This window comes from Natator depressus, chromosome 2 (assembly GCF_965152275.1).
Source record: "Natator depressus isolate rNatDep1 chromosome 2, rNatDep2.hap1, whole genome shotgun sequence".
Lineage (NCBI taxonomy): Eukaryota > Metazoa > Chordata > Testudines > Cheloniidae > Natator > Natator depressus.
Genome location: NC_134235.1, coordinates 16,023,059 through 16,048,131, shown reverse-complemented (window position 1 = coordinate 16,048,131; position 25,073 = coordinate 16,023,059). Strand labels below are relative to the sequence as shown.

The following is a 25,073-nucleotide window of genomic DNA, read 5'->3' as shown; positions in this document are numbered from 1 at the left end:
AGCAGGGCCTTGTCAGATGCTCATCTGATGCTCCTGGAAGTTGGTTTGCAGAATCAGACCCCAAAGTTCTCACTTTTTAGAGTCTATTTTTATAGGAATTTCTTCCTATGCCAGTCTATGGGAATTGCTTCATCATACTGTTGCTGAATCAATCAGCAGATAGCACATTCCTGAAGGCTCTGTGCTGCTAGATGTTATCTTGTTCTTTGGTTCTCCCATTCTTGAGGCTGTTGGGTGGATTCCAGTCTGCCCTCTGGGGGTCCTCTAGTTATTTTCACTTGACACCTTCTTCAGCTGATGGACACTGGATTCTTAGGCTGGCACCTCCCTGATCATTCAGTTATTATCCACACCAAGCATCCATCCAAATAGAATCATAGAATATCAGGGTTGGAAGGGACCTCAGGAGGTCATCTAGTCCAACCCCCTGCTCAAAGCAGGGCCAATCCCCAATCAAATCATCCCAGCCAGGGCTTTGTCAAGCCTGACCTTAAAAACTTCCAAGGAAGGAAATTCTACCACCTCCCTAGGTAACGCATTCCAGTGTTTCACCACCCTCCTAGTGAAAAAGTTTTTCCTAATATCCAACCTAAACCTCCCCCACTGCAACTTGAGACCATTACTCCTTGTCCTGTCCTCTTCTACCACTGAGAATAGTCTAGAACCATCCTCTCTGGAACCACCTCTCAGGTAGTTGAAAGCAGCTATCAAATCCCCCCTCATTCTTCTCTTCCGTAGACTAAACATTCCCAGTTCCCTCAGCCTCTCCTCATAAGTCATGTGTTCCAGACCCCTAATCATTTTTGTTGCCCTTTGCTGGACTCTCTCCAATTTATCCACATCCTTCTTGTAGTGTGGGGCCCAAAACTGGACACACTACTCCAGATGAGGCCTCACCAATGTCGAATAGAGGGGAACGATCACGTCCCTCGATCTGCTCGCTATGCCCCTACTTATACATCCCAAAATGCCATTGGCCTTCTTGGCAACAAGGGCACACTGCTGACTCATATCCAGCTTCTCGTCCACTGTCACCCCTAGGTCCTTTTCCGCAGAACTGCTGCCTAGCCATTTGGTCCCTAGTCTGTAGCGGTGCATTGGGTTCTTCCATCCTAAGTGCAGGACCCTGCACTTATCCTTATTGAACCTCATCAGGTTTCTTTTGGCCCAATCCTCCAATTTGTCTAGGTCCCTCTGTATCCTATCCCTGCCCTCCAGCGTATCTACCACTCCTCCCAGTTTAGTATCATCCGCAAATTTGCTGAGAGTGCAATCCACACCATCCTCCAGATCATTTATGAAGATATTGAACAAAACCGGCCCCAGGACCGACCCCTGGGGCACTCCACTTGACACCGGCTGCTAACTAGACACAGAGCCATTGATCACTACCCATTGAGCCCGACAATCTAGCCAACTTTCTACCCACCTTATAGTGCATTCATCCAGCCCATACTTCTTTAACTTGCTAACAAGAATACTGTGGGAGACCGTGTCAAAAGCTTTGCTAAAGTCAAGAAACAATACATCCACTGCTTTCCCTTCATCCACAGAATCAGTAATCTCATCATAGAAGGCGATTAGATTAGTCAGGCATGACCTACCCTTGGTGAATCCATGCTGACTGTTCCTGATCACTTTCCTCTCGTGTAAGTGCTTCAGGATTGATTCCTTGAGGACCTGCTCCATGATTTTTCCGGGGACTGAGGTGAGGCTGACTGGCCTGTAGTTCCCAGGATCCTCCTTCTTCCCTTTTTTAAAGATTGGCACTACATTAGCCTTTTTCCAGTCATCCGGGACTTCCCCCGTTCGCCACGAGTTTTCAAAGATAATGGCCAATGGCTCTGCAATCACATCTGCCAATTCCTTTAGCACTCTCGGATGCAACTCGTCCGGCCCCATGGACTTGTGCACGTCCAGCTTTTCTAAATAGTCCCTAACCACCTCTTTCTCCACTGAGGGCTGGCCATCTACTCCCCATGTTGTGATGCCCAGCGCAGCAGTCTGGGAGCTGACCTTGTTCGTGAAGACAGAGGCAAAAAAAGCATTGAGTACATTAGCTTTTTCCACATCCTCTGTCACTAGGTTGCCTCCCTCATTCAGTAAGGGGCCCACACTTTCCTTGGCTTTCTTCTTGTTGCCAACATACCTGAAGAAACCCTTCTTGTTACTCTTGACATCTCTTGCTAGCTGCAGCTCCAGGTGCGATTTGGCCCTCCTGATTTCATTCCTACATGCCCAAGCAAAATTTTTGTACTCATCCCTGGTCATATGTCCAACCTTCCACTTCTTGTAAGCTTCTTTTTTATGTTTAAGATCCGCTAGGATTTCACCGTTAAGCCAAGCTGGTCGCCTGCCATATTTACTATTCTTTCAACTCATCGGGATGGTTTGTCCCTGTAACCTCAACAGGGATTCCTTGAAATACAGCCAACTCTCCTGGACTCCTTTCCCCTTCATGTTAGTCCCCCAGGGGATCCTACCCATCCGTTCCCTGAGGGAGTCCTCTATCTCTATTTTAATTACAATTGTTAATACAACAAAAGGGCGGGGAGTCTCTGGGTGCTGTTTCTGTTGTTAGAGTATTGCTTTGAGTCTCTCTGTGAATTTCTTTGAGAACAGACTCTGTCTTAGAATGTACTAACACAATTAGCAGCTTGCAAGTTTCACACATAGAGGGAGAGAAACGGTACCAAAACCCAAGAGACCTCTTAATTAGTAATATCCTGGAATTTAAACTATGGGGAATCAAACTCATTTGTGATTTTAATACAGAACTTCTTTAATATGATCCAACACTACAAAAGGACAAGGATCAACAAATTAAGGGAGAGAATTCAAAAGCAGGAACGGGAGTGCAGGCTAGAGGATGCAAATGAGGGAACCAGAAGGGGACACCAAGCACAGATCCTCCATCAAGGGGCTGGCCTACTGGAATCCTAGGAGGTGGTGGGTGGATCCCACCAGAGCTAAAGGCCCACTCCCTCAGGTGAGGGGAGACAACAAATGAAAAAACAAGAACAGGAGTGAGGGTTAAAAGTTCAAAACGAGGGTCTGGCATGGGGACATTGACCAGAGAATCTCGGACAAGTTGCTGGATTGATAGCCTAAAGGACCGAAATGTTTATCCACAAAGCAGGTACAACATGTGCAGGATCTGTGCAAGCTACCCCACCCATGTGCCTCAAATCTGCCTTCGGCTCTAGAAATGAAATGGTAGTTTAGTCTCTGTGGCCTCAGCAGAGGCTGCCATGAACACTAACAATGATGACTGTGGGTTCTAGGATCTTTGTGAGATGGTGGATTCTCACCTGCCCCAGGGAGTTCAGCAAAGAATCACTACTGTGACTTGGCCCTCCAGCTAAGCCCCAAATCCTACAGCTCTGAATGTCACCAAGCCATTGCCTGGTGACCTGACCACCACAGAAAGGGGTCGGGATTGGGGAGAGAAAGAGTACTTAGAAAAGGGGTGTGTCAGTATTTAGTTTATAATCCTCTACACCCAAAGTCTTTAGTCCCATTTCCCTATTAGTTCACTTACCTCTCAGGCAAGTCCACAGTTTCCTAGGGAGGCTAGTCCCAGCCAGTGCCCTACCCTCCCCAAACTCATTTCCTTTTCCCCCAGAGTGATTGCCTCTCTTCTTGCCCCTTCCTGGGGCTGTTTTTCCTTTAGCCCTCCTTCACCTCTCTGTCTTCTTGGATGCTGCCTCTCCTCCTCTCTCTCTTCCCCCCCACACCCCCAGGATGAGCTGGGTCTGGTTTATATAGACCGACCCCACAACTCTCCTATTCCCACCAGCCTCTGAGAAGATTGGTTGATGGAATCATCTGCTTGGGGATTTCCCCCTTCCCATGTGACAGCTCATTCTATGTCACCAACTCCAAAATATTTGTCTCCTTGTTTTCCTGTGTCCAGGTGAAGATCGAGCATGTGCCTCAGAGAGACAGCAGGCTCTGTCGAGGCTTTTTTATGGACCCGTTGGGCACTTCAGTCAGCACAGTTTATTCGACACCCCAGATATGAAGTCAGAGAATATAGACAGGTTTTCGAGCACTTGCCCTCCTTCCTTCAAGGAGTTGTTTGTGGACTCTGGATTGCTATCTCCTATCACAGAAAAGCAGGATGCCAGCCAGCTGTTTGCACTAGAATCCATCCTCAGTGATGTTGTCAGAGGGATGTTTCCATCAAGACAATTAGCTCGAGTTGCCCTTCGGTTCACCACCAACCCAAAGCGCTTCCAAGAAAACCTGTTTGGAGGAAAGTTCTTGAAGAACCTGATCCAGTTTAACTTTACGGGAGCGCTCGGCACTAGAGGGAAATTCAGCATTGGCCAGTTTTTCCAGCAGGGAAGCTTGATGGAAATGGACAACGGAGGAGGCTTTGCAGAACGTCCCGAGGGGCTGTCACTGGAAACATCAAAGGAGAGCTTCAATTTGAGTCAACCTCTTGTGGACAGCTTTGGCCGCACAGTTAGTTTACAAAACAATCAGAATGGGGTGGAATTTCTTGCTTCTCTTCTGGAACTTCCCGAGTTTTTTGCCTTTTTACAACATGTTATTTCTGTCCCTGAAAACATCGCTGAAGATTTAGGTGAGGTGGTAAAAATGGCTTTAAAGTCCAAAGATTGCACCGAGCAGCCCATGGATTTGTTTGTTCCGACGTGCACCAAAGAGGGGAGGTATGAGGAAATTCAGTGCTATGCAGCCACATGCTGGTGTGTGGACTCACGGGGTAAGGAAGTCCCAGGCTCAAGAGTGCTAGGCAAACGTCCAAGATGTCCCACTGCATGTGAGAAGCAAAGGGAAAGTCTGCAAAGCTTGAAACAAAGCCAACCTGCAGGGTCTGATCTGTTTGTTCCCTCTTGTACCAAGGAAGGAGACTTCCTACCAGTCCAGTGCCATGGAACGAATTGCATCTGTGTTGATTTGGAAGGCAGGGCTATTCCAGGAACAACAAGAAAAGCTGGGGAACCCATGCAGTGTAAGTCTGGGGACTGGTGCTTTAGAAGGGTTTATTTTTTTGGTAGGGATTGTGCTGCTGTTCATGCTGCTTCTCCTCTTATTCGATACTGGAAATATATGGGCTAGTATGTGAGAGCACCACTGCCCTCTGCTGGAAAGAATCAGAAGTGGTTCAGCACGTGTTCATGTAGCCCTCTAATGGTTGGGGGATCACAGAGAATATTGTATCCTCAAATACTTCTAGAGATAAGGAAGAGTCCCCCTTAGCACAAGTGGGTGTAGGGCCTGCACATTCAGAGCAGAAGGATGTGAGCTCTGTCCTTGTTAATGAGCATGTCTCTGAGTTCTGCCCCTGCTGATGTCCTTGTGGCTAGTGTGAGTGGTATAGCTAGTCACTATGAAACGCAGTGAGTCCATGCAATTGATACATCATGCTCTGCTCACTGTCTCTAGAATAGCCTGCCTTTCAGTAGGGTGGACAGCTGCTTTTCTTGTGGGACAAAATAATCCATGCAACTGCCTTTGACCCACCTTCTGAGCTAAAACTGTGAGCTGGTATTACTTGAACTACAAGACTGTGTCCCTCGACTGCTAGCTGTAGGAAACACGTTAACTTCATGTGTGCACCAGCCACTAAAGGGGACAAAGGCCAAAACACCTAATGTGGGTCCCACAGTCAGGTCAAAACATTGAGTGTCAAATGTTACCTGTCTCTTATATAGTGATTTTCATCATAAATGAATCTGATGATTAGATGTTCTTATGCCTAAGTATGACACTGGGCATAAGCCTGTAAAATGTAATAACAGCCCCCCTCAGCTCTTCTATTAATATGATACAATGGCAGAGTGAAGGGCCTTGGCTAAAAAAAGAGGTCTTATATCGACACCTAAAGCTTAGTGGGCTCGACCTATGGCAGATGGGCAGAGGAAGCTGGTCCCAGAGGCCCAGGCCCCTATTGAGAAAAACCTGCTGCACATTGTGGAGAGTTCAGCAGCAGAAAACAGTAGCAAAGCAGTGGGCAGATTATCACTGCCATGATGGTCCAAACAGGGGGAGAGGGATCTCAATAACTATGTCCTGCAGCATTTAGGGGTTCATTGATTGCAATCTATTACCTGTTTGGCCCACAATCAGAAGCAAACAGGTACCATAGCCAGGGGAGAGCATGGAACACTGGTGTTTTAGGCTCATAATGCTCTGCTGGACTCAAAGAGACGTGCTATTACATTTTGCTGTTTCTATCGAGCCACTAGCAAGTGTTAACAAAATGAGATTTGGCCCTGACGGCAGTCGTGGCCTCCAAAGGAGACAAACTGACGTCTGTGCTTTGTTTGAGGGCTGAAAGTACATCCTACAAATGGCTGTAAAATTTAGTTGGTGAGAGAAGTGAGGCTAGGAGTTGAAATTTCTTTTTAGATTGGGGTGAACACGTTCAGTAGGACTTTGCTACACAAGTATTCCCAATGGTATCTATGGGGCTTGGTTTTTACTCCAGCGGGAGTTATCTGAATAAGGATGGGAGGGTAGATTTTCAAAGGTATTTAGGTACCTAAAGATGCAGGTAGGCACCTCACCTCCTTAGGTAATTTTGAAAATCCCATTTGGTGCCTACCTGCATCTTTAGGTGCCTAAATGCCTTTGAAAATCTGGCCCTGGGTAAAAACCTCAGGATTTGGTCCTCTTTTAATAATGGGACAAATAATAATAATTGCCCCAAAATAGTCATACTAATCATTAGCAGCAATAAGCAATTTCTCTAAATGTGTTTGCAAAGTAACCAAGTTCAGGTCAGCTTGCATCACATACCTATGGTGCATTCCTGAGATGGTTGAATGTATATTTTCCTTTCCCTAGGTCCAAGTGCTTGCCAAGTAATTGCTGCTCAAGTTTTTCTAAGGACGGTGCAGCTACTGTTGTCAGACCCACACGCGCTATCTCAGCTGTCCAGTGTTTATGTCCCACAATGCAGCACCAACGGTAACTGGAGACAGGTGCAGTGCAATGGCCCCCCTGAGCAAGCTTTTGAATGGTACCAAAGGTGGATCACCCAGAATAACGAAGGCAAAACTCTGCCTGTTGTTGACCTGTTGAACATACTACTTGAATATAAAGAATCATCTTCCCAAGGCTTTGCAGCCTTTATTAAAGGCTTGTATGTGGCTGGCCACCAGAATATCTTCCCAGCATTGGCCAAGTATTCTTCTTTTGCTGCTCTTCCCCCTGGAGTGCTGGAGGGCAATGTGACAGTTGTGTCAGAGAACATTTTATTGGATCCATATACATTCTGGCAGCTTCTGCATGGTCAGGTCACCCATTACCCGGGGTCCTACACTGATTTCAATGCCCTTTTAGGCCACTTTGAACTGCGCAGGTGTTGGTGTGTTGACAGCAAGGGAGAAGAACTGCAAGGAACTAAGGCTGAGGCAAACAAGATCCCAGCATGTAAGTAACATGACAGAGTTTCTCGTTCTTTATTTACTCCAGTAAGAAAAAATCATTTAGAGAACTACAAAGTAGAAACTTACTGACTCAGGGAAGGACCCATTGATTCCACAGTCACCGCTAGCAAACAACTGTCTTTTGGAAAAGAATAGATTGCCCCAACTTTAGTATCAGGGAGTGTGGTGTATTGAAAACTGTTCAAATGACAAGCTATCACTTTAAGTTTCAAGAGGTTTCCTGCTTCTGCCTGCAGGCTAGGGAACTCTTTAGGCAAGCATGAAATCTGGGTTTTCTGCAGTCAGTCTGCAGAAGACCCAGTTGGGTCCAAGATGGACTGAGTTGTGCCTTTCTGCCTTAGGTAGCAGCCTGCTCTCTCTCTCGCTCGCTCTCTCCATTGATTGTTGTGTGTTAGATTTCTGGATTCTAAAAAATGAAGTAGTATTAAATTGCAGCCTTTCCGGGGGAGTATTTATGTTTTGTTTCTAACTCTGTGTGTGTATGACGTGAACATAACATGGAGAAATAAAATACAGCAAATCCTTTCTGTGGAAAAAAATGACAGACAGCCTTATACCAGGGTCAAGTAGATTTTATAATAGTTACCATTTTTGGAATTTGAACACAATCAAAACACAGATCATGAGAAGGAGTTGAGCAAGTACAGATGGGTGTGGGTCGTATGGAGGTAATAAATGCAAGTTATGAAAGCGATTTGTTACGTGAACTTCTCATACAAGCATTATGTTAATGATAAAATAAAAGCACTATAAAGTAAGGTCAGAGGACTTTTCTTTGCCATTCTTATTACTCAGTGTCTTTATGCCATCAGCTTGATTCAGAAAAGCAAACCTCTTTAGGAAAGCACTTGAGCATGTGCTTAAGTCCTTTTGAGGCCAATGGGACTTAAGCATGTGATTAAAGTCAAACACATGCTCAAATGCTTTCCTGATTTAGGGCTTTAGTTAGCATGGTGTAGTCGGATGCTGCAGCGATGAGGACCATGTAAGTACCTAGATAGATGGGCTGGATTTTCAAAAGCACACAGCAGTGACCTAATCCTGCTCCCATCAACTCAATGGCAAAACTCCCATGGAAGTCAGTGGGAGAAGAGAAAGGCCAGCGAGGAATGCTTTTGAAAATCCCACCTGCACAGGCTCTGACTTTGTCATTTCCCAGGGTGGGTGTTTGATCCCTGCTCCGTCCCAGGCCCTGCCCCCACAACACCACTTCCCCTAAGGCCCCACCCCCACCCTGCCTCTTCCTGCCCATGCCCTGTCCCACCTCTTCTTGCCTGTGCCCTGCCCCTGCCCTGCGTTTTCCCACCCCATTCTGCCCCCTCCTCTGAGGGCACCCTGCCCTCGCTCCCTCTTCCCTCCACTAAACCGCTGAACAGCTGATCGTGGCAGCCGTGAGGTGCTGGGAGGGAGGGGGAAGAACTGGTGGTGAGGGGAAGGAACTTATCAATGAGGCTGCCAGTGGGTGCTAAGCACCCACTATTTTTTTCCCGTGGGTGCTCCAGGGCTGGAGCACTCACGGAGTTGGGGACTATGCCCACCTATATATCATGTTGCTACCAAAGCAGTGGCGTTCTGCACTGCACCACTTGGGTAGATGAGCTGTGAGATAGCCCTGGGAACTAGAATCACCATCTTAGTTCTTCAAATGCTTGGAGGAAAGGACAAAGGGTGGAAAACTTCCAATGGGGGAAAGAGCACACAAAAACTCAACTATGGGTTTGGGGGGCAGGACTAGAAGAAGGGAGATATTAGATTAACACAGAGATATAGTTGCAGAGAAGCTTGCATGGAGCCTGTTCACAGTATGCCTGTCTATAAGAAATGAGTAAAAGACAAAGTATAGAAAATGCAAATGACAGACCATATGCCAGTCATCACCTTGGACACTTAGCTTGTATGTTGTATCCTTTCTCCCAACCTTTGTCTTAACTGACTCAAGGCAGGGACTGAGCCTTTCTGCCTGTTTACATGGAGCCTAGCACATTCTGGGTCATGCTTAATACAAATAAAGAATAATAATAAATAACTCTTACTGATCACTTATTTCAGGGTGTGTGTGTACAGAGGATTTTTCTTTTAACTGATGCAAACCAAAGTAAATATAGAAAGAAACAAGAAATGTTAAGTAAGAGACTCTTGAATATGAATGTGTGAATCTTTACTGGAGTAAGATAAAGGTTACTAAAACAACCCTTTGCTGTACATACAGGCCCTGGTGCATGCGAAAGTGTAAAGAAGGAAGCTATGCAGTTCATTGATGAAGCAGAACAACTCATCCTAGCTTCGAATGGCTCCCACATTCCTTTGGGACAGAGCTTTTTAATGGCAAAAGGACTTCGACTAACAGACAACGATCTTCTTCATTTTGCGGAGACCTTTCAATCAGGGATCGCGTTCTCTGAAAAGCTGTTGGCAGGAAGTGACTATGCAGTCCGACTGGCAGCACAATCAAGTAGGTTGGGAGGAGTAGAAGTTGGTAAAATTGATTGAAAGTAAACTTTCGGAGAACAGGGCTTTTGCTTAAAGGGGAGTAGTGCACAAACTAGCCCCAAACATGATCTGTCTGTACTAGAGCTCTATAGGCCAAAATCAGCCTTGCTGAAAGTGGATGTAAATCCATCAGAGTTAATGAAGTTTCAACTGCTTACATCAGGGCTGAGTTTGACCCTTTTTCTTATGTAGCACAGTGGGTGACATTAGAATCTGGACATTTCCCATTCATTAAATTTCCCAGTGTATTTGTAATATTTCCCCTTCTAAATAAAGGGAATAGAGTAGGGTGTCGTACATGTGCTTTTTTAAATAGCATCCATTTGAGGAATGGGTATAAGGAATTTGACCACATCCAAAATATCCTGGTTTGTTTATTTTTTTTTATAGCCTTGCATTTCTACTGGCGGAGTCACTTTACTTCAAAAGGTTCTGCTGGACAAGCTACGCTCCTGGGATTTCATCCTTACATTCCCCAGTGTGATGGCCTGGGGAACTGGGAACCGGTCCAATGCTACAAGAGTACTGGTGAGGCATCACTTGCGAAATACTCACTGCTTCTTGTTGAGATGAGTAAAGGCAGGTCAGACTGACATATAATAAAATTAGAAGAAATAACATCACAAGTTATTTCTTAACCAAAAATATATTTGCTGCATGTTATTTTAAATATATATCTGTATTGCTAGGAGAAAGACTATGGATGCAGCATGAAGATACTTGGCCAAATTCTGCCCCTCTGGCTCTCTGTTGTGAGGAATCCCTGGGCAGCATAAAGCTGGCATACCGGGCTTTATCACCCATACTCTTCCAGGTGTAGGGAGTATTCCTGGGGGCCAGATATGGGAAGGCAATCAAATAGCCCCTTGAGGTCTGTTTTACCTGAAGTAATTTAGAACAATCTTTAGGCTAATCTAAATTATGGCAGGGAATGGCTCAGCTGCCGCTCAGCTCTAGCTGGGCTTAGAGTCCCCTTTTCCCCTAACATTGGGCCCATTGTTGACTGCAGCTTGGCCAGACTGAGTGTTGCATGTTCATACAGCAACAACGGAAATAATATTCTGAACTTTGTTATTTTTAAAATTAATTTTCTTATAAACCTTACAGGCAATCAGCCGAATTTTCACCCGACTTATTACCCTATAATAATTCAAGTGATTCCAGTAAAGTCTTGTGGGTTAACTGAGCTCAATGTGTTTGTGCGCTGATCACGTGGTTTACTCTTCAAAAAATGTGCCGGACCGAATACAATAAGAAATACCCTGAATCTTCAGCTAAAGTACAATCCCTCTGATGCAGAAATTGGAAACTTTTTGGTTTTTCTTGCCAAAATGAAAAACTGACAAAAAAAATTAATTTTAGGTGCAAAGAAACATTTTGTTCAACCCCCAAATATTTTTTTTTAGGTTTTGTTTTGTTTAATTCTGTGGTTTTTTTTATCCTTTTAAAAATAATCTAGCTAAATTTAGAAACAAAATGTTATTTCTAAGCAAAAAATCAAAACATTTCATTTAAAAAACGTTGATGCTAAATGTTTCAACTTTTTTATAACAAATATTTCTATTTTTTGGAGGAAACTATTAGCTGAATTTGTCCTGAATTCACAAATAATTTTGGTGGACCCAAAACTGCATTATTATTATTTTGGTGAATAAACTATTCATCCAAAAAATTCACCCAGCTTGCTCTTCACTGATCTGGATTGTGGAACTAACCATTATATTGTTTTCACGGTGATGCTGCCACATGGGCTGTGTTCAGTATTCCAGCCAGCAACAACAAAATCCTCCTGCAGTTCAGATCAGCATGTGATAATAACAAAGGAAAGGGACATACATTTTTCTAATGTACGGCTGCTGCTATTTCTTGCCTAGGTCACTGCTGGTGTGTGGATGAAAGGGGACGCTACATTACAGATTCTCTGATCATACGCTCAGCACACTTCCCAAAATGTAAGTTAATCTTTTCTTCCTACAATTTTCCCTATTCTTAGCTGACACATGCATATATTTTAGGTTTTTTTAATTGAGATTTTTAGTAAATCGCATATAGCATAACACAAGGTTGTTGTTTTTTAAAAAAACCTTCATAAAAGAAAGCAAAGGGAAGACAGATGTTTTGTTTTGTAGCTAGATGAACTGTGTGTGTCTGTCTCACAGACTATTTAGAACGTAAGAACAGCCATATTGGGTTCCTGGTTCATGGCAATGAGTTCCACAGGTTAGTTGTGCGTTGTGTGAAAAAGTACTTCCTCTTATTTGTATTAAACCTGCTGCCCATTAATGTCATTGGGTGACCCCTGGTTTTTGTATTGTGTGAAAGGATCAATAACACTTCTCTATTCACTTGTTTTCCACACGGATCATGATTTTATAGACCTCCATCATATCCCCTCTTTCTAAACTGAACAGCCCTGCTCTTTTTAGTTTCTCTTCATATGGAAGCTGTTCCATACCCTTGATCATCTTTGTTGCTCTTCTCTGAACCTTTTTCAGTTCCACTCTTTCCTGTTTGAGATGGGTGACCAGAACAGGACACAGTATTCCAAGTATTGTGCACCCCATGGATCTACATAGTGTCATTATGATATTTTCTGTTTTATTTTCTTTCCCTTTCCTAATGGTTCCTAAAATACTGTTAGCCTTTTTGACCACTGCTGCACTGAGTAGATGTTTTCAGAGAACTGTCCTCGGTGACGCCAAGATCGCTTGCTTGAGTGGTAATTAGCTGATTTAGAATCCATCTATGTATATGTATTGTTGGGATTATTTTTTCCAATGTGCATTACTTTGCACTTATCACTGTTGAATTTCATCTGCCATTTTGTTGCCCAGTCAGCCAGTTTTGTGAGTTCCTTCTGTAACTCCTCGAAGTCTCCTTTGGACTTAACTGTCCTGAATAATTTTGTATCATCTGCAAACTTTGCTGCTTCTCTGTTCACCCCCTTTTCCAGATCATTAATATGTATGTTGAACAGCATAGGTCCTAGTACAGATTTCTTGGGGGATCCCACTGTTCACCTCTCTCCATTGTGAAACTGGCCATTTATTCCTAGCTTTTGTTTCCTATCTTCAACCATCAGTGATACTTGAGATGACCTTCCTTCTTATCAGTTGGCTACGTAGTTTCCTTAAGAGCCTTTGGTGAGGGATCTTGTCAAAGACTTTCTGAAAATCCAAGTCCACATATTGACTGGCTCACCCTTCATCCATATGCTTGTTGACTCCCTCAAAGAATTCTGATAGATTGATGAGGCATGACTTCCCTTAACAAAAGTAGAACTGACTCTTCCCAACAAATGTTTTTCTGTGTCTGATAATTCTGTTGTTTGCTATAGTTTCTACAAATTTACCCGGTACTGAAGTTAGGCTCAGTGGCCTGTAATTGCCAGGATCTCTTCTGAAGCCCTTTTAAAAAATCTGCAATATTTGACTTCTACATTTACCCTTTTGCTTGATAGAATTTAGGAATGGATGTGTTTTTTTTCAAGGAAGTCTTTTATTTTATTCCTCAGAAATTGAATCTACAGTGTGATTAACTGGGCTAATGTGTATGTGCACTCCTGCACTCTACTGCATGGAGTTGGGATGCTCTGCTGAGCTTCAGAGGCTCTTTACTGCTAACATCAAATAGCAATTCTTGGCCTTGATGTAGCAAAGCATTTAAGCATGTGTTTAACTTTAAGCACGTGAGTAGGTCCCTGACTTCAATGGGACTTGTCACATATTTTAAGGTAATCATGTGCTTACGTGCTTTACTGAATGGGGGTTGTAACTCAAATGGAAAAGGCATAAGCTTTTGGAGTATACGGATTTGAGTTCTCTCACTGCTCTTGTTGTGAACTTGCAGGTGGCATGGTCTGCAGAACACTGATAATAATGAAAACTTAGGTGGCTATAGATTTGTTTCAACAGAGTATAATTTCTTTTGCATCCGAGATGCATTCCTTTTCTGTAGGACCTCTCAAATTCTTTCAATATCTAGGAACCATGTTACTTTTCCCACTTTTAAATTTTGTGAAACTCATTTGGTCTTTCCATATTGCATGGCTGATAATACTGAGTTTTCTGCCAGGAGACATAAAATTTGAAAAACCTGGAATATTTTCTCTTATGATTCCATTCATTGTGATTTAGTTTCTTGGTCAGCTCCAAGACATGTGTTTGTAGGTTCTGATTTTCTTTGAATAGGTGCCAGCAGAGATTATTGGGCCAACTCACCAGAAGTCAATGAAGTTACTCGGGGGATGAATTTGTCCCATTACTACTTCGTCCTTGTTTGTTTGCCACGTTTGCTAATATAGGAGGCAGAATTAACACTTAACAAAGAATTCACATGGCAGCTGCCAATCTGAGACCATGGGATAGTACAAAGAAGATGTGTATGAGATCTGAGATGTTTAGGGTGACCATATTTCCCAAAAGGAAAACGGGGAACACTGTGTGGGGCTTGCTCAAAGCTCCTCCCCCCACTTCCTGCCAGGGCTGGCCCAAGTTGCTTGCCCAACCCTTGCCTGCCCCCCTGCACGAGGCTGGGGTTGCTGCTCACCCGAGCTCTGCCTGCCCCCTGCCTGAGCCCTGCCTCCCCCTTGCACGGGGCTGGCATTGCAGCTCGCCCACCACACATTCCTCCACACTTCACTTTTTGTCAAACACGGCATTTGTCCTGTTTGCTCTTGCCAACTGATCACTTTTGCCAAAAAACTCAGGATGGCCAGAACTTAAAAAAGTATCTGTCCTGGCCAAAACTGGACATATGGTCGCCCTAGTCATATGCTGCCTCATTCAGGAAGGCATGAGGAGATCAGATTTATGTCCTTCATGCAGCCGTACATTTTCTCTCTCAAAGGCCAGACATCATGTCAGCGATCTCGAGCCAATGCGTTAATTTCCAGCTGGAAACAGAGCGGATCAAAGCTCAGCGCTACTGCTGCAGACTTGTTCATCCCCTCCTGTCTTGAGGTAAATGAGTATAACTGGAGGATGGGGAGGGAAGGGGCAAACTGAGCCTTCCCTACCTTGTTTAATGCCCTGGCAAGGACACAGGCAATTGCAGTTCCTGTGCTGAGGCGCTTCCGCCACACCCCCCCGGGGGTTCACATCACCCTTCAGGTGGAGGCATAGAGGTAGGATGCTGAGCAGGGTCTGTGCCCAAAGGAGAGTAGATGTCACCCTCCTTAAAGGATGGCTTAATGTGCTCACCCTCCACACAGGGAGCTGGGGAGGAGACCGTGTCTCCTGAGCTGCCATTCCGGATGAAGCTTTCCCTGGACAATGTGGCTCTGCTCTGGCCCCAATGAAGAAATGTGCCTAAATGACACTATTCAGTTAACTGAATTTTAAGAGGAACTTTCCGATGATTTCTTCCAATGGAGGGGAAGATTTGGGCCTCAGAGACAGAAATCAGTTCTGTCTGGTCCCAGGACAGGCTCCGTGGGGCTTTCTAGTTATATGACAATGATCCCAATGGGGCTTTGAAGAAGGGGACAAAGGATAAAATGTAATTTTAAACCCAGGCTTTTATAGGATTTCCATATGAATTCTTTGTAAAGGTAAGTGCTGCTTCTCTCAGGGCCCAGTTTTCTCTGCTGAATCAAGCTTGTGGGCTTAAGAGCAGCTTTAATTTGATTTTTGTGGTTCATCTTGTCACTGCTTTCTTACATGAAAGTGGAAGATGTTTTTCACTGTAAGGTCCCATTGGAAGAAAATATAAGGGATAAAGGATTTCAGGAAAGCAGGAAGTTTCTCAGGGAGACACTATTAAAGCCACAACTGCAAACTATCCTGATGCAAAGGAAAAACAGGAAGAATAAAAGGAGGCCAATATGGCTCCATCAGAAGCTTCTAAAGTGGAAACATGGATGAATTGCTAAAGAGAATTACAAAAGGATAGCACCAGCATATAGGAACCTAATCAGAAAGGCACATAATGAGTTACCCCTAGAAAGTGTAACCTTTCTGCCAGGTGGAGCCAGGAGCAACCAGGGCTGGGTTCAGTATCTAGGGGTTCCTTTCCACTATTACAACACAGAACTGGCTTGAGTGCCCACCCAGTAACCTGGGAAATTTATACACCACCCCTTGGGCGCCTCTGAGAGGCAATACTTCCCCACTTGCAAGCACAGAGTTTGAGTGTAGAAAAGAAACTTTTAATAAAAGAAGGGAAGTAACTTGCTATTAATTCGGGAAAACACTGCAAACAGGGTTCATAAACATAAACCAGGAGTAAAAGACCCACCCCCAAGTAGGTTGGGCAGTGTCCTTTTCCCCTCAGGTTCTTAAGTCCAGCAACCCAAAAGTCCCTTTCACATGCCCGACCCTTCTCTGCACCCCTCTAACAGTTGCTGTCCTTGGTCAGTGCAGACCCAGAGTTCAGAGGTACATCTGCAGAGTTCACCTCCCCCACAGGTGGCGTAAAGAGGTACCTTATTCACTCCGCTGCTCGGGCACTTGCTCACTGCCCCTCTCTGCCAGCTACCCTGCTGACCGCTCCTGCTGGCCGCCTGCTTGCTGCTTCCACCAGCCGCCTGCTCACTGCTCTCGCTGGGCCTTTCCACCAGCTGCCCTGCTGGCTGCTCGTCACGGCCCTCCGCCGCCACCCTGCTGGCCACCCGCTAGCTGCTCTTGTCGCGCCTCTCCACCTGCCTGCTCCCGCTCATTGTGCCTCTCCGTGGCATTAGCCACTTGTTCACCTGCTGACTGTCAGTCGCCTTCTGCTGCCACCTGCCTCTCTGCTATGACCTCTGCGCTCCAGTCTCTTAGTAATGTTCAGCTCTGTTCGGACTGGGCAGAAACACTGCCCCATCTCCAGTGATTTCAGCTCTCAATGTTTTTTAGCTCTTAGCAGGCAGGGCAGAAAATTGGTTAGTCTCTAAGGTGCCACAAGTACTCCTAGTCTTACCACAAGTGATTTCAGCTCCGATTGAGCATTTAACATAACAAAGAGGCTCCTAATGACGCCTGTTTAGCTCTATTCTTTGAACAGTGGGGAGGAACAGGTTAAACCCTTGATGAGTGCAGCCTCCTGGTTGGATATACCTGTACCCAGCCCTCTTACTTTCACAGGGCTCTGACATGTGAACCCCTGGCTTAACGAGGTTCTTTCAACTGAAGGTGGCCTCCTCATTTGGGACAGATAAAGCACAGTCCTGCTTTCCTCTGTTCCTACAATAATTACAACATTGGCAATCATATTTCACTACCCCTGCATTCAGTAATAAGGAGATTTGTACCCAACACCAGCCAAAGTTGATCACTTTGACACCACTGTATCTGTTGAATATGTAGGCAGAGCAGGAGCAAACGGTATTTAAATAAACACAACCAAATCATTCCCCCTCCCAGCTAGTTGTCAGGGAAGCATTCATTCAGACTCTGCTTGCACAAGGAACATAAAACAACGTTCTCAACCAGGGGTCCATGGCCCCCTGGGGGGCTGTGAGCCGGTTTCAGGGGGCTGTGAGGCCCTGCAGCTGAAGCCCGTGCCCCAAGCCCTGGCACCCCTGTGGGGCTGAAACCAGGAGTGGAACTGTGGGGCTGGAGCCCCATCGCTCCCCACGGGACTAAGACATAAGACTCAAGAGGTCATTGTAGCATTCTCCTTGATGCTGGTGAGGCCTCACCTGAATTACTGTGTCCAATTATGGGTGCCGCACTTTAAGAAAGATGTGACAACTTGGAAAGAGTCCAGAGGAAAGCAACAAAAATGATACAAGGTTTAGAAAACCTGACTTATGAGGACAGCTGGCCATGGTTTGTGTTGAGAAAAGACCTGATAAAAGTCTTCACATATGTTAAGGGCTTTTATAAAGAAGTTGATGACCAATTGTTTTCCATGTCCACTGAAGGTAGGTCAAGAAATAATTAGCTTAATCTGAAGCAATGGAGACAGGGTAGATATTAAGAAAACCTTTCTAACTCTAAGGGTAGTTAAGTTCTGGAAAAGGCTTCTAAGGGAGGTTGTGGAATCCCCATCACTGAAGGTTTTTAAGCACAGGTTGAACAAACACCTGTCAGGGATGGTCTAGGTTTACATGGTCCTGCCTCAGTGCAGAAGGCTGGACCTGATGACCTCTTGAGGTCCTTTCCAGCCTTACATTTCTATGATTCTATGGCCAAGGCTTTTGAAATGTGGGTTCTGTTGCACATTGCGTGTTAACAACAGCCCTGTGTAAAGTACATCATCCTACAGTGACATTGTAATTTGTCCATCTTAGACTGGAGAATATACTACGCTACAGAAATCAGACACAGATACTTGGTGTGTGGATCCCACGTCAGGAGCCATAATACAACACAGCAGCAAGGATTCAGATGGCAGCCCCCAGTGTAAGTACTGGTATTCACCAACTTGCTGGCTAAACCATTTTGAAACTCAACATTTAATGCCTCAGTCTGACAGGTTCTCTATTACACAATGGGGAGTTGAGAGGCCTGGTTCTGTTCCTGGGCCTGCCACTAACTTGCAGTGTTCCCTTGATCAAGTCAACCTCCTTAATCTTATGTACTCGATAGTTGTAAATTGGCTTAATTGAGCTTCACTGATGTATATCAGCTGGAGGTCTGGTTCCTGGATTTTACAGTCCCATGGCTCATACTGAGGTAAAAATTATGAGGAAGTCTCTGAGTACCATTGAACTTCAAAATATCCTCCTCCAAAGGGTGTAAAATAGCATATGCACAAAATCACAGGATGTACAAAATATCATCTATTTACATGGCAATCTGTGGACAAGCTCCAGGCTCATGTGAGATTCCACAGTTACTATGACACCCCAAAATTGTGCCCCGTAGCTCAGTGGAATAGGGAACAGGCCTATTTGGACATCTGGGAACCTTTTATATTCTTAAAAGATAGGTATGAATCTGTCCCTTTTGCCTGTGCCATTTAGGGCTTTGAGTACATTAAAATACATTTAGTTTTTTTATTAAAAAAAATTTCAAGATGCCTTCAATACGTCTTGCTACTGGCTGAATAAATCATTACAAATAATTTATTTAACAAATTTTGCTTTTTTTATGTTTGCAAATTGTCCACAAAAAAGATTGTAAAACCCTTGAATTTATTCTTTTCGCTGAAATTGTTTGTGAATAATTTCTGCTTTCAGACTGTTCATTATCAGTGGATTGTGAATATACACAATTTACATATGCAATACAAGCTTAGTTCCCAGTTCTGCAAGATCTTACATCTATGTAATTTTACATACATGGTCAGTCCCATTGAGTAAGAACCAGGCTGAACACTTTGCCCCAAGCTGGGATTGAGTTGATTGGAACTATTCATTAGTGTATGGTTACGTGTTCATAAGTGTTGGCAGGGTTGGGAGATTAAAATTAGATTTTTTGTGTGTATTAGTGTTAATAAATAGAGCTTGTTGGGAATCTTCTAATGAAATATTTTGGTCAGAAAATACCAATTTGTCAAAACCAAGACAGTTCACAGGAAAGAGTTATAGAATCATAGAATATGAGGGTTGGAAGGGACCTCAGGAGATCATCTAGTCCAACCCCCTGCTCAAAGCAGGACCAATCCCCAATTTTTGCCCTAGATCCCTAAAATGGCCCCCTCAAGGATTGAACTCAGAACCCTGGGTTTAGTTTTCATGGATCTCCAGGTTCAAAATAATTAAACAAATAAATCTGGGGAACAAAAGTTTGAAATTGATGAAACATTTTCAAAATGATAAATTAATTTTTTTTGGTTCAAAATGACTTTTTGTTTGAAAAAATTAATTAATTTATATTTAGGCTTGACAGAATTCGATTTTTATTTTTTGTATAATTTTAATGGATAATATCAATGTCTATCTTTGATCAAAATTTTAATCAGTCAAAATGTTCATAGTTGCTGTAAATTATGGGGTATGTGAGTGAGGCAATGAGAGGGCAGACAATGATTATTTAATAACAGTAGATTTTGAAATTCAAAAAGTTAAAGCTCTGTAAAAACACAAATGGTCAACATCCTATGTCAAAGTGTACAAAGTAAATATCCTTGAATCAGACTCTAAAAGGTTCTCAAGCAGCCTTTTTTTTTCACTTTGACTATCTGTAAATTTTGATTATTATTGATGGAAATATTTTTTCATAAGTTTGTGAAATTAATGTTGACTGATATTTACTAATAAACAAACTACTCCCTCCAAGCCTCTTTATACTAAAATAAGGATTAAAAAAAAAAGAATAAGTTAAATATATAAAAAGGTCAAAATCAAAATGTAACATTTTGAAATGATTAAAATGAAACATTTTTTACTGACATGATCCAAAAAAGTTTGATTATTGTTTTGCAAAAAATTTTGAGATTTCAACTATTTGTACCAGTTCAGGCTGGCAATACTCATGGAAAGTGAACACAGAAAGTGCTCAAGCACAGTTGAAGCAAAACTGTTTTAAATATGAACAAATATCAGTATCATCAGTACCGTATTTATACAAGATCCACTTTATGAAGATTCAGATAGCTTGCATATTAATGGTTCAAAATGGCAGCACTTTGTAGAGATAGTAAAGTTCCATGTATATCTATACTGATACAAACTTAACTATGGTCTCATGACGATTTGTCCATTATAATCTCTCTGTTTCCTTCAGTAATAGCCCCAAATTTAAAGTACCATTATGGTAAGATGTAGCGTTTTGGACAATTACTGGACATTACTGAGGTTCATTTCTGTAATTGCTCAGAGTTTCTCCTTTTCTGCTCTTCTTTCCCTTGTAATCAATCTCTTGTCTTTAAAGGTCCTGGTTTCTGTAGTATGCTGAAGTCCAAAGTTCGCTCACGAGAAATTGGCAAAGGATACATCCCTCAGTGTGAAGGGGACAACGGAAACTTCTCACCAGTGCAGTGCGACCAGGATCAGGAAAGCTGTTGGTGTGTCTTTGAGAATGGAGAGGAGGTGCCTGGAACACGAGTAAGAGGAGAAAGGCCAGCATGTGAAAGTGAGTTGTGGCAACAGTCAAAATAACTTTTACACAAGGTTCAGATCCAGAACAGGACCCTGATCTAAACTTCCCCAACATTTAGCTGTGTTGAGATTTAAGGTTCCTGTTCAATCTATTATAGAGATTTATTTTTATTTATCTATGTATTTAGAGGCTCCAGCCAGGCTGGGCACATTTTCCAAACTTCTTTAAAGTTCAGAGGGTTTTGTTAGGTTGAGCAGGGGAGAGGGCTTTTGGATTCAGTGGCCAATCTTAGTGATAAAGAATAGTCAAGACAGATGAGTCAGTTATGCTAATCTAAGAACCACCCTGAACACTTTGCCCAAGACTTGAACTGAGCCCAGTCTCAGCCTGCCCTTGGATTGAAAAAAATTTAACTGGCTGGGGAAAAAAAAGTATATTTCTGCAATTCCTACTTTTGGCCTTTGACCAGGATGGTAAAGTATATTGGCCAAAACACTACATGTTCACGGTGTATTTCCTGTATCACCAAAGCCACAAAGATCTGCAATTCTGTCAAGATTTCCAGCATGATTTCAGAGAGGTTTGGATAAACTTAATTTCCAATAACTATAATAGATTCCCCATCACTGAATTGAAGCGGAACAAATTAAACATTTTTCAATAATATGGTCCAAATTGCAATGATAAATTCACAGAAATTAGATCTAGAAAAACCTCTTTACAGCCAGAATTATCCCCTGCTGGATAGTCTTGTGCTCTTTGTTCTGTTTTTTAAATGAATGTTGTTGGTAGATTTGAAAAAAGACCAAACTACAAGAAAGTATTTAGGATTCCCTATGTGATTCTGGGATTTGCAGAGTTCTCCCATATCTAACTATTTCAACACAGGGCTGCTGCAATGTATGTTAGTCACATGGATGAATCCTTTAGAAACTTGGAAGCGAATGTACTATATTACATTGCAGCAACAGAGCATTCTGTAGGAGAGATCTTGTGAGAAATCATGACGTTTAGGGAGCCTAGGAAGCCAGGATGCTTTGAGAGCGCCGGGAGAGCAGCAGGGAAAGGTGGAACAGCTTTCGACAGGCTCCAGGAAGAGCATGAGTTGACAGAAAGGACGAGTGGAGAAGATCCATACTAGATCCTAAATTCTGAAGTCCTTTCTCTGTCCTTTCTCCCATTGAAGGTCAATAGTAGTTTTCCCTGAGTATGGGCTGAAGATGGACTTCAGAAGCTACACTCGAAGATGTTGGCAGGTTTTGCATGGGTGCAGGCTCCAATTTTGGAGGCTTCAGTGCCCACTAGGTTTTTCTCCATCTCTAATGGATCCAGGCACAAGAGTGATCAGTAACAATTCATAATTTAGATACTTCTCCAGCCCCAAATTGTTAGAAATACGTATTGTAAAATCTCACAAGAATAGGTTTTCTTGCAAGATTTCTGTTACCTTCTGGTTATGGTCAGGTTATGAAGATACCCTGAGAACAACCTTTCTCCTGGAATTTTGTCACATCTATTTCTGGAAGTGCAGAAAAAAATAATAAAAAAAAGGATAAAAAAACGTTAATGGAATGTTTTTGCACTTAAACAATTTGGTTAGAGTTTAGGATGAAGGTTCAGGGGGTTCTTACATTCCTACAAGTGGCTTGTCCATCCAGCCTGTAACTCCTTGTTGTTAAGAGCTCTGGAATAGGCCTGAGAAGTAGCCCAAGTCTTTATCACTACCCTGGACATATTTCCAAGATGGGAAGATGGCCTGTCAGCAGATGAATAGTGGGAGAGTACAATAAATCCATATTCCTATATCAGAAAAGACAGCGGTAACTTTCAAGTGCACATTGAATACAATATGGTTTTTATTAGACCAATCAGTTCCATAATAGCTGGGTTCCCATAGCTCATTTTCTGCCTCCATATAATAGAGTTTGATAGAATCCAATATTTTCTTGTTGATGTGTATGTCATGTTAATTCCAAGTATTCTTCATATTCCGCACCATCCACATTCCAGCTTTCCACTACTGATAAATGGAGTGGGGCAGAAAGAGAGACAGAATGCCCTGAGTAGATTCAGACGCAAGTCCCTGGATGTGACGACTTTCCTAGGTAGATCGTTAAAAGTGCTGGGGAGAGAGGAGTCAACATTCTATTTAGTGACCATTACACCACAGGGATGAATTGCCAGTGACCGGATGGATGGTGAAAGGCACTGTTCATTCCTCCAACAACAACAAATGGGCTTCAGACATGTAAGAATGACAACATGCCCTTTCTCTCGTGAGCTGCTGGTCAGCCTAACAAGAATGAGGAAGGAGCTGGAGGCTGGACCAAACAAGGAAGTTACTGATTGGGCTCAGTAATGAGGGACCCAAGTTGAAACCTATATATGATACAGAAAATACAAAGGGAGTACAGCCAACAACTCCAAATGTTACGTTCTTTGGGGAAAATTCTGCTCTTGATACACCAGCACACCCCATTAGAATTAACCATACTGGGCCAGTATAGATGAGAGCACAATGTGGCCTGTTGGTTGTGAAAAATATTAGAGCAATACAGAAGACAACAGGTTGGTTTTACATTGACCTGTGTGAAGAGCTATTAATAGAGGTTGCCCTAAACGCCTACGATGACAACAGTTTAACTGGTGGTGATAGAAATTACCTGTGTTATGTGTTAGAACTGATGGTGTTGTGCTGACAATTGTATTTGTCTCCAGAAGTCTCAGGAATTGCTCTGGGAGTTTGTAAAGCAAGCGACCACCTCCCTTCCTGGCCTCTGGCTTTGGGCTTATGAGCTGATCTGGAATCACTAAGAGGATAGGCAATCTTGCAATGACCTTTTTACTGAGATATAGTACACTTCATTTTTTAAAAAGGTGCAATAAGGGAAACTTGTAAAGTAGCATAAGAGCTGGAAATTAAGACAATGAGCAACTGATATTCTTCTCTTCGCTCCACACCATAATGTTCGGCACTGAAGAGTGACAGGAAGAGGAGGTGCTATGACACAGTTAGTGTTTGGGAAAACAAGCTATATTTGGCAAGCAAATGAGCTTTCTGATGGGAGGTCAAGAGAGTTGGATGAAATTGATATGAAGGCCTTTCCACTCTAATGGCCAAATATACTTTCAAGCCATGCATGCAGTAGTCTCTGACTACATCCCAGTCCAATGCCCACTGAAGTCAGTGTAAGTCCTTTCATTGGCTTCAAAGGGCATTGGATCAAGACCATTGACATCAGTGGGAACTACATGCCTAGGTCTAGCACACTGTGTGTGCTCCCCTTGGAGGTGATGAGGGTCATTTGGAGAGTTTATCCTGAATGAATGTTTCATAGTTTTATCTTTCACATGTTCCTTTTCTTCCCATCTTCCCAGGTCCCCAATGCCTCCTGCCTTTCAATGTGTCTTACGTGGTCAATGGAGCACTTTTCTGTGCAATCATCTCTGATCAAAACCAGAGTTCTCAGAAGTGCCAGCTGATTTGTCGTCAAGGCTTCCATAGCGCCTTTTCCAATGCGACATTCCTGTGTGATAGAGAGAGTCGCCGTTGGATCTCAGAACCTCCCCTCTCTCAAAGCTGTCAGAGTAAGTACAGCTGCTACAGAGGAGTGTTCTCTTATTTAACCAGAGATCAATGTTTAGAAGCCACCCATGTTTAGTTCCTGCACCTTCACCAGGGATGATGCAGGGGAAAGTAAATAGATTTAACAGAAGCTGCCCTCATTTTGAATTACAGTAAGAGGAGAAAGTAATTAGATCCGTGGCTTCTAATTAAGATGTGCAGTAGGTCGATCTTGCTCTCTGTCTTCATCCTCATCTTCATCTTTGCCTTTCAGCTGCTCCCATACCTGGAACAGTCTTCTTATTCTGTAATAATAGAGATATAAATAGATGGATATTTAATCTACATGCAGATTTTTCTCTGTAAGTGAAAAGACATGGGTGTCATCAAATGGCTCTGATGGAATCACTTGCTTCTGAAAGAACAGATGAGTCCCAGATGTCTGAATCTGGCAGAACTCAAATGTTTATTTGCATAATCAAGTAATTTTGTTACTTCTGTGTCTTTCTGCAGCAATCTGTTCCCTAAGGTTATTGCCATCTTCATTGGCTGCGGCGTGGTGTTTTTGTTGTGTTCAAGAATAAAAATCACCTCATATCTTGGAAGCTGCATGTGTCGTTCTGAACTCATGTGGCCAGTTCTTTCTTACCACTGGCATTGACAATGATTTGGACAGAAATGGGG

The 25,073-nt window shown here is 43.2% G+C and overlaps 1 protein-coding gene across 1 annotated transcript in view; it reads left to right on the top strand.

Annotated features, from left to right (window-relative positions):
• The window catches only part of TG (thyroglobulin), a 214,543-nt gene that overhangs the window by 15,736 nt on the left and 173,734 nt on the right, over positions 1 to 25,073 (top strand). The window contains exons 9-17 of the mRNA XM_074942893.1: positions 3,917 to 4,981; positions 6,820 to 7,407; positions 9,634 to 9,876; positions 10,305 to 10,442; positions 11,789 to 11,866; positions 14,763 to 14,875; positions 18,130 to 18,241; positions 20,657 to 20,857; positions 24,203 to 24,412. Coding sequence (XP_074798994.1) covers positions 3,917 to 4,981; positions 6,820 to 7,407; positions 9,634 to 9,876; positions 10,305 to 10,442; positions 11,789 to 11,866; positions 14,763 to 14,875; positions 18,130 to 18,241; positions 20,657 to 20,857; positions 24,203 to 24,412 — 2,748 coding nt within the window. The remainder of the gene's footprint in view (positions 1 to 3,916; positions 4,982 to 6,819; positions 7,408 to 9,633; positions 9,877 to 10,304; positions 10,443 to 11,788; positions 11,867 to 14,762; positions 14,876 to 18,129; positions 18,242 to 20,656; positions 20,858 to 24,202; positions 24,413 to 25,073) is intronic.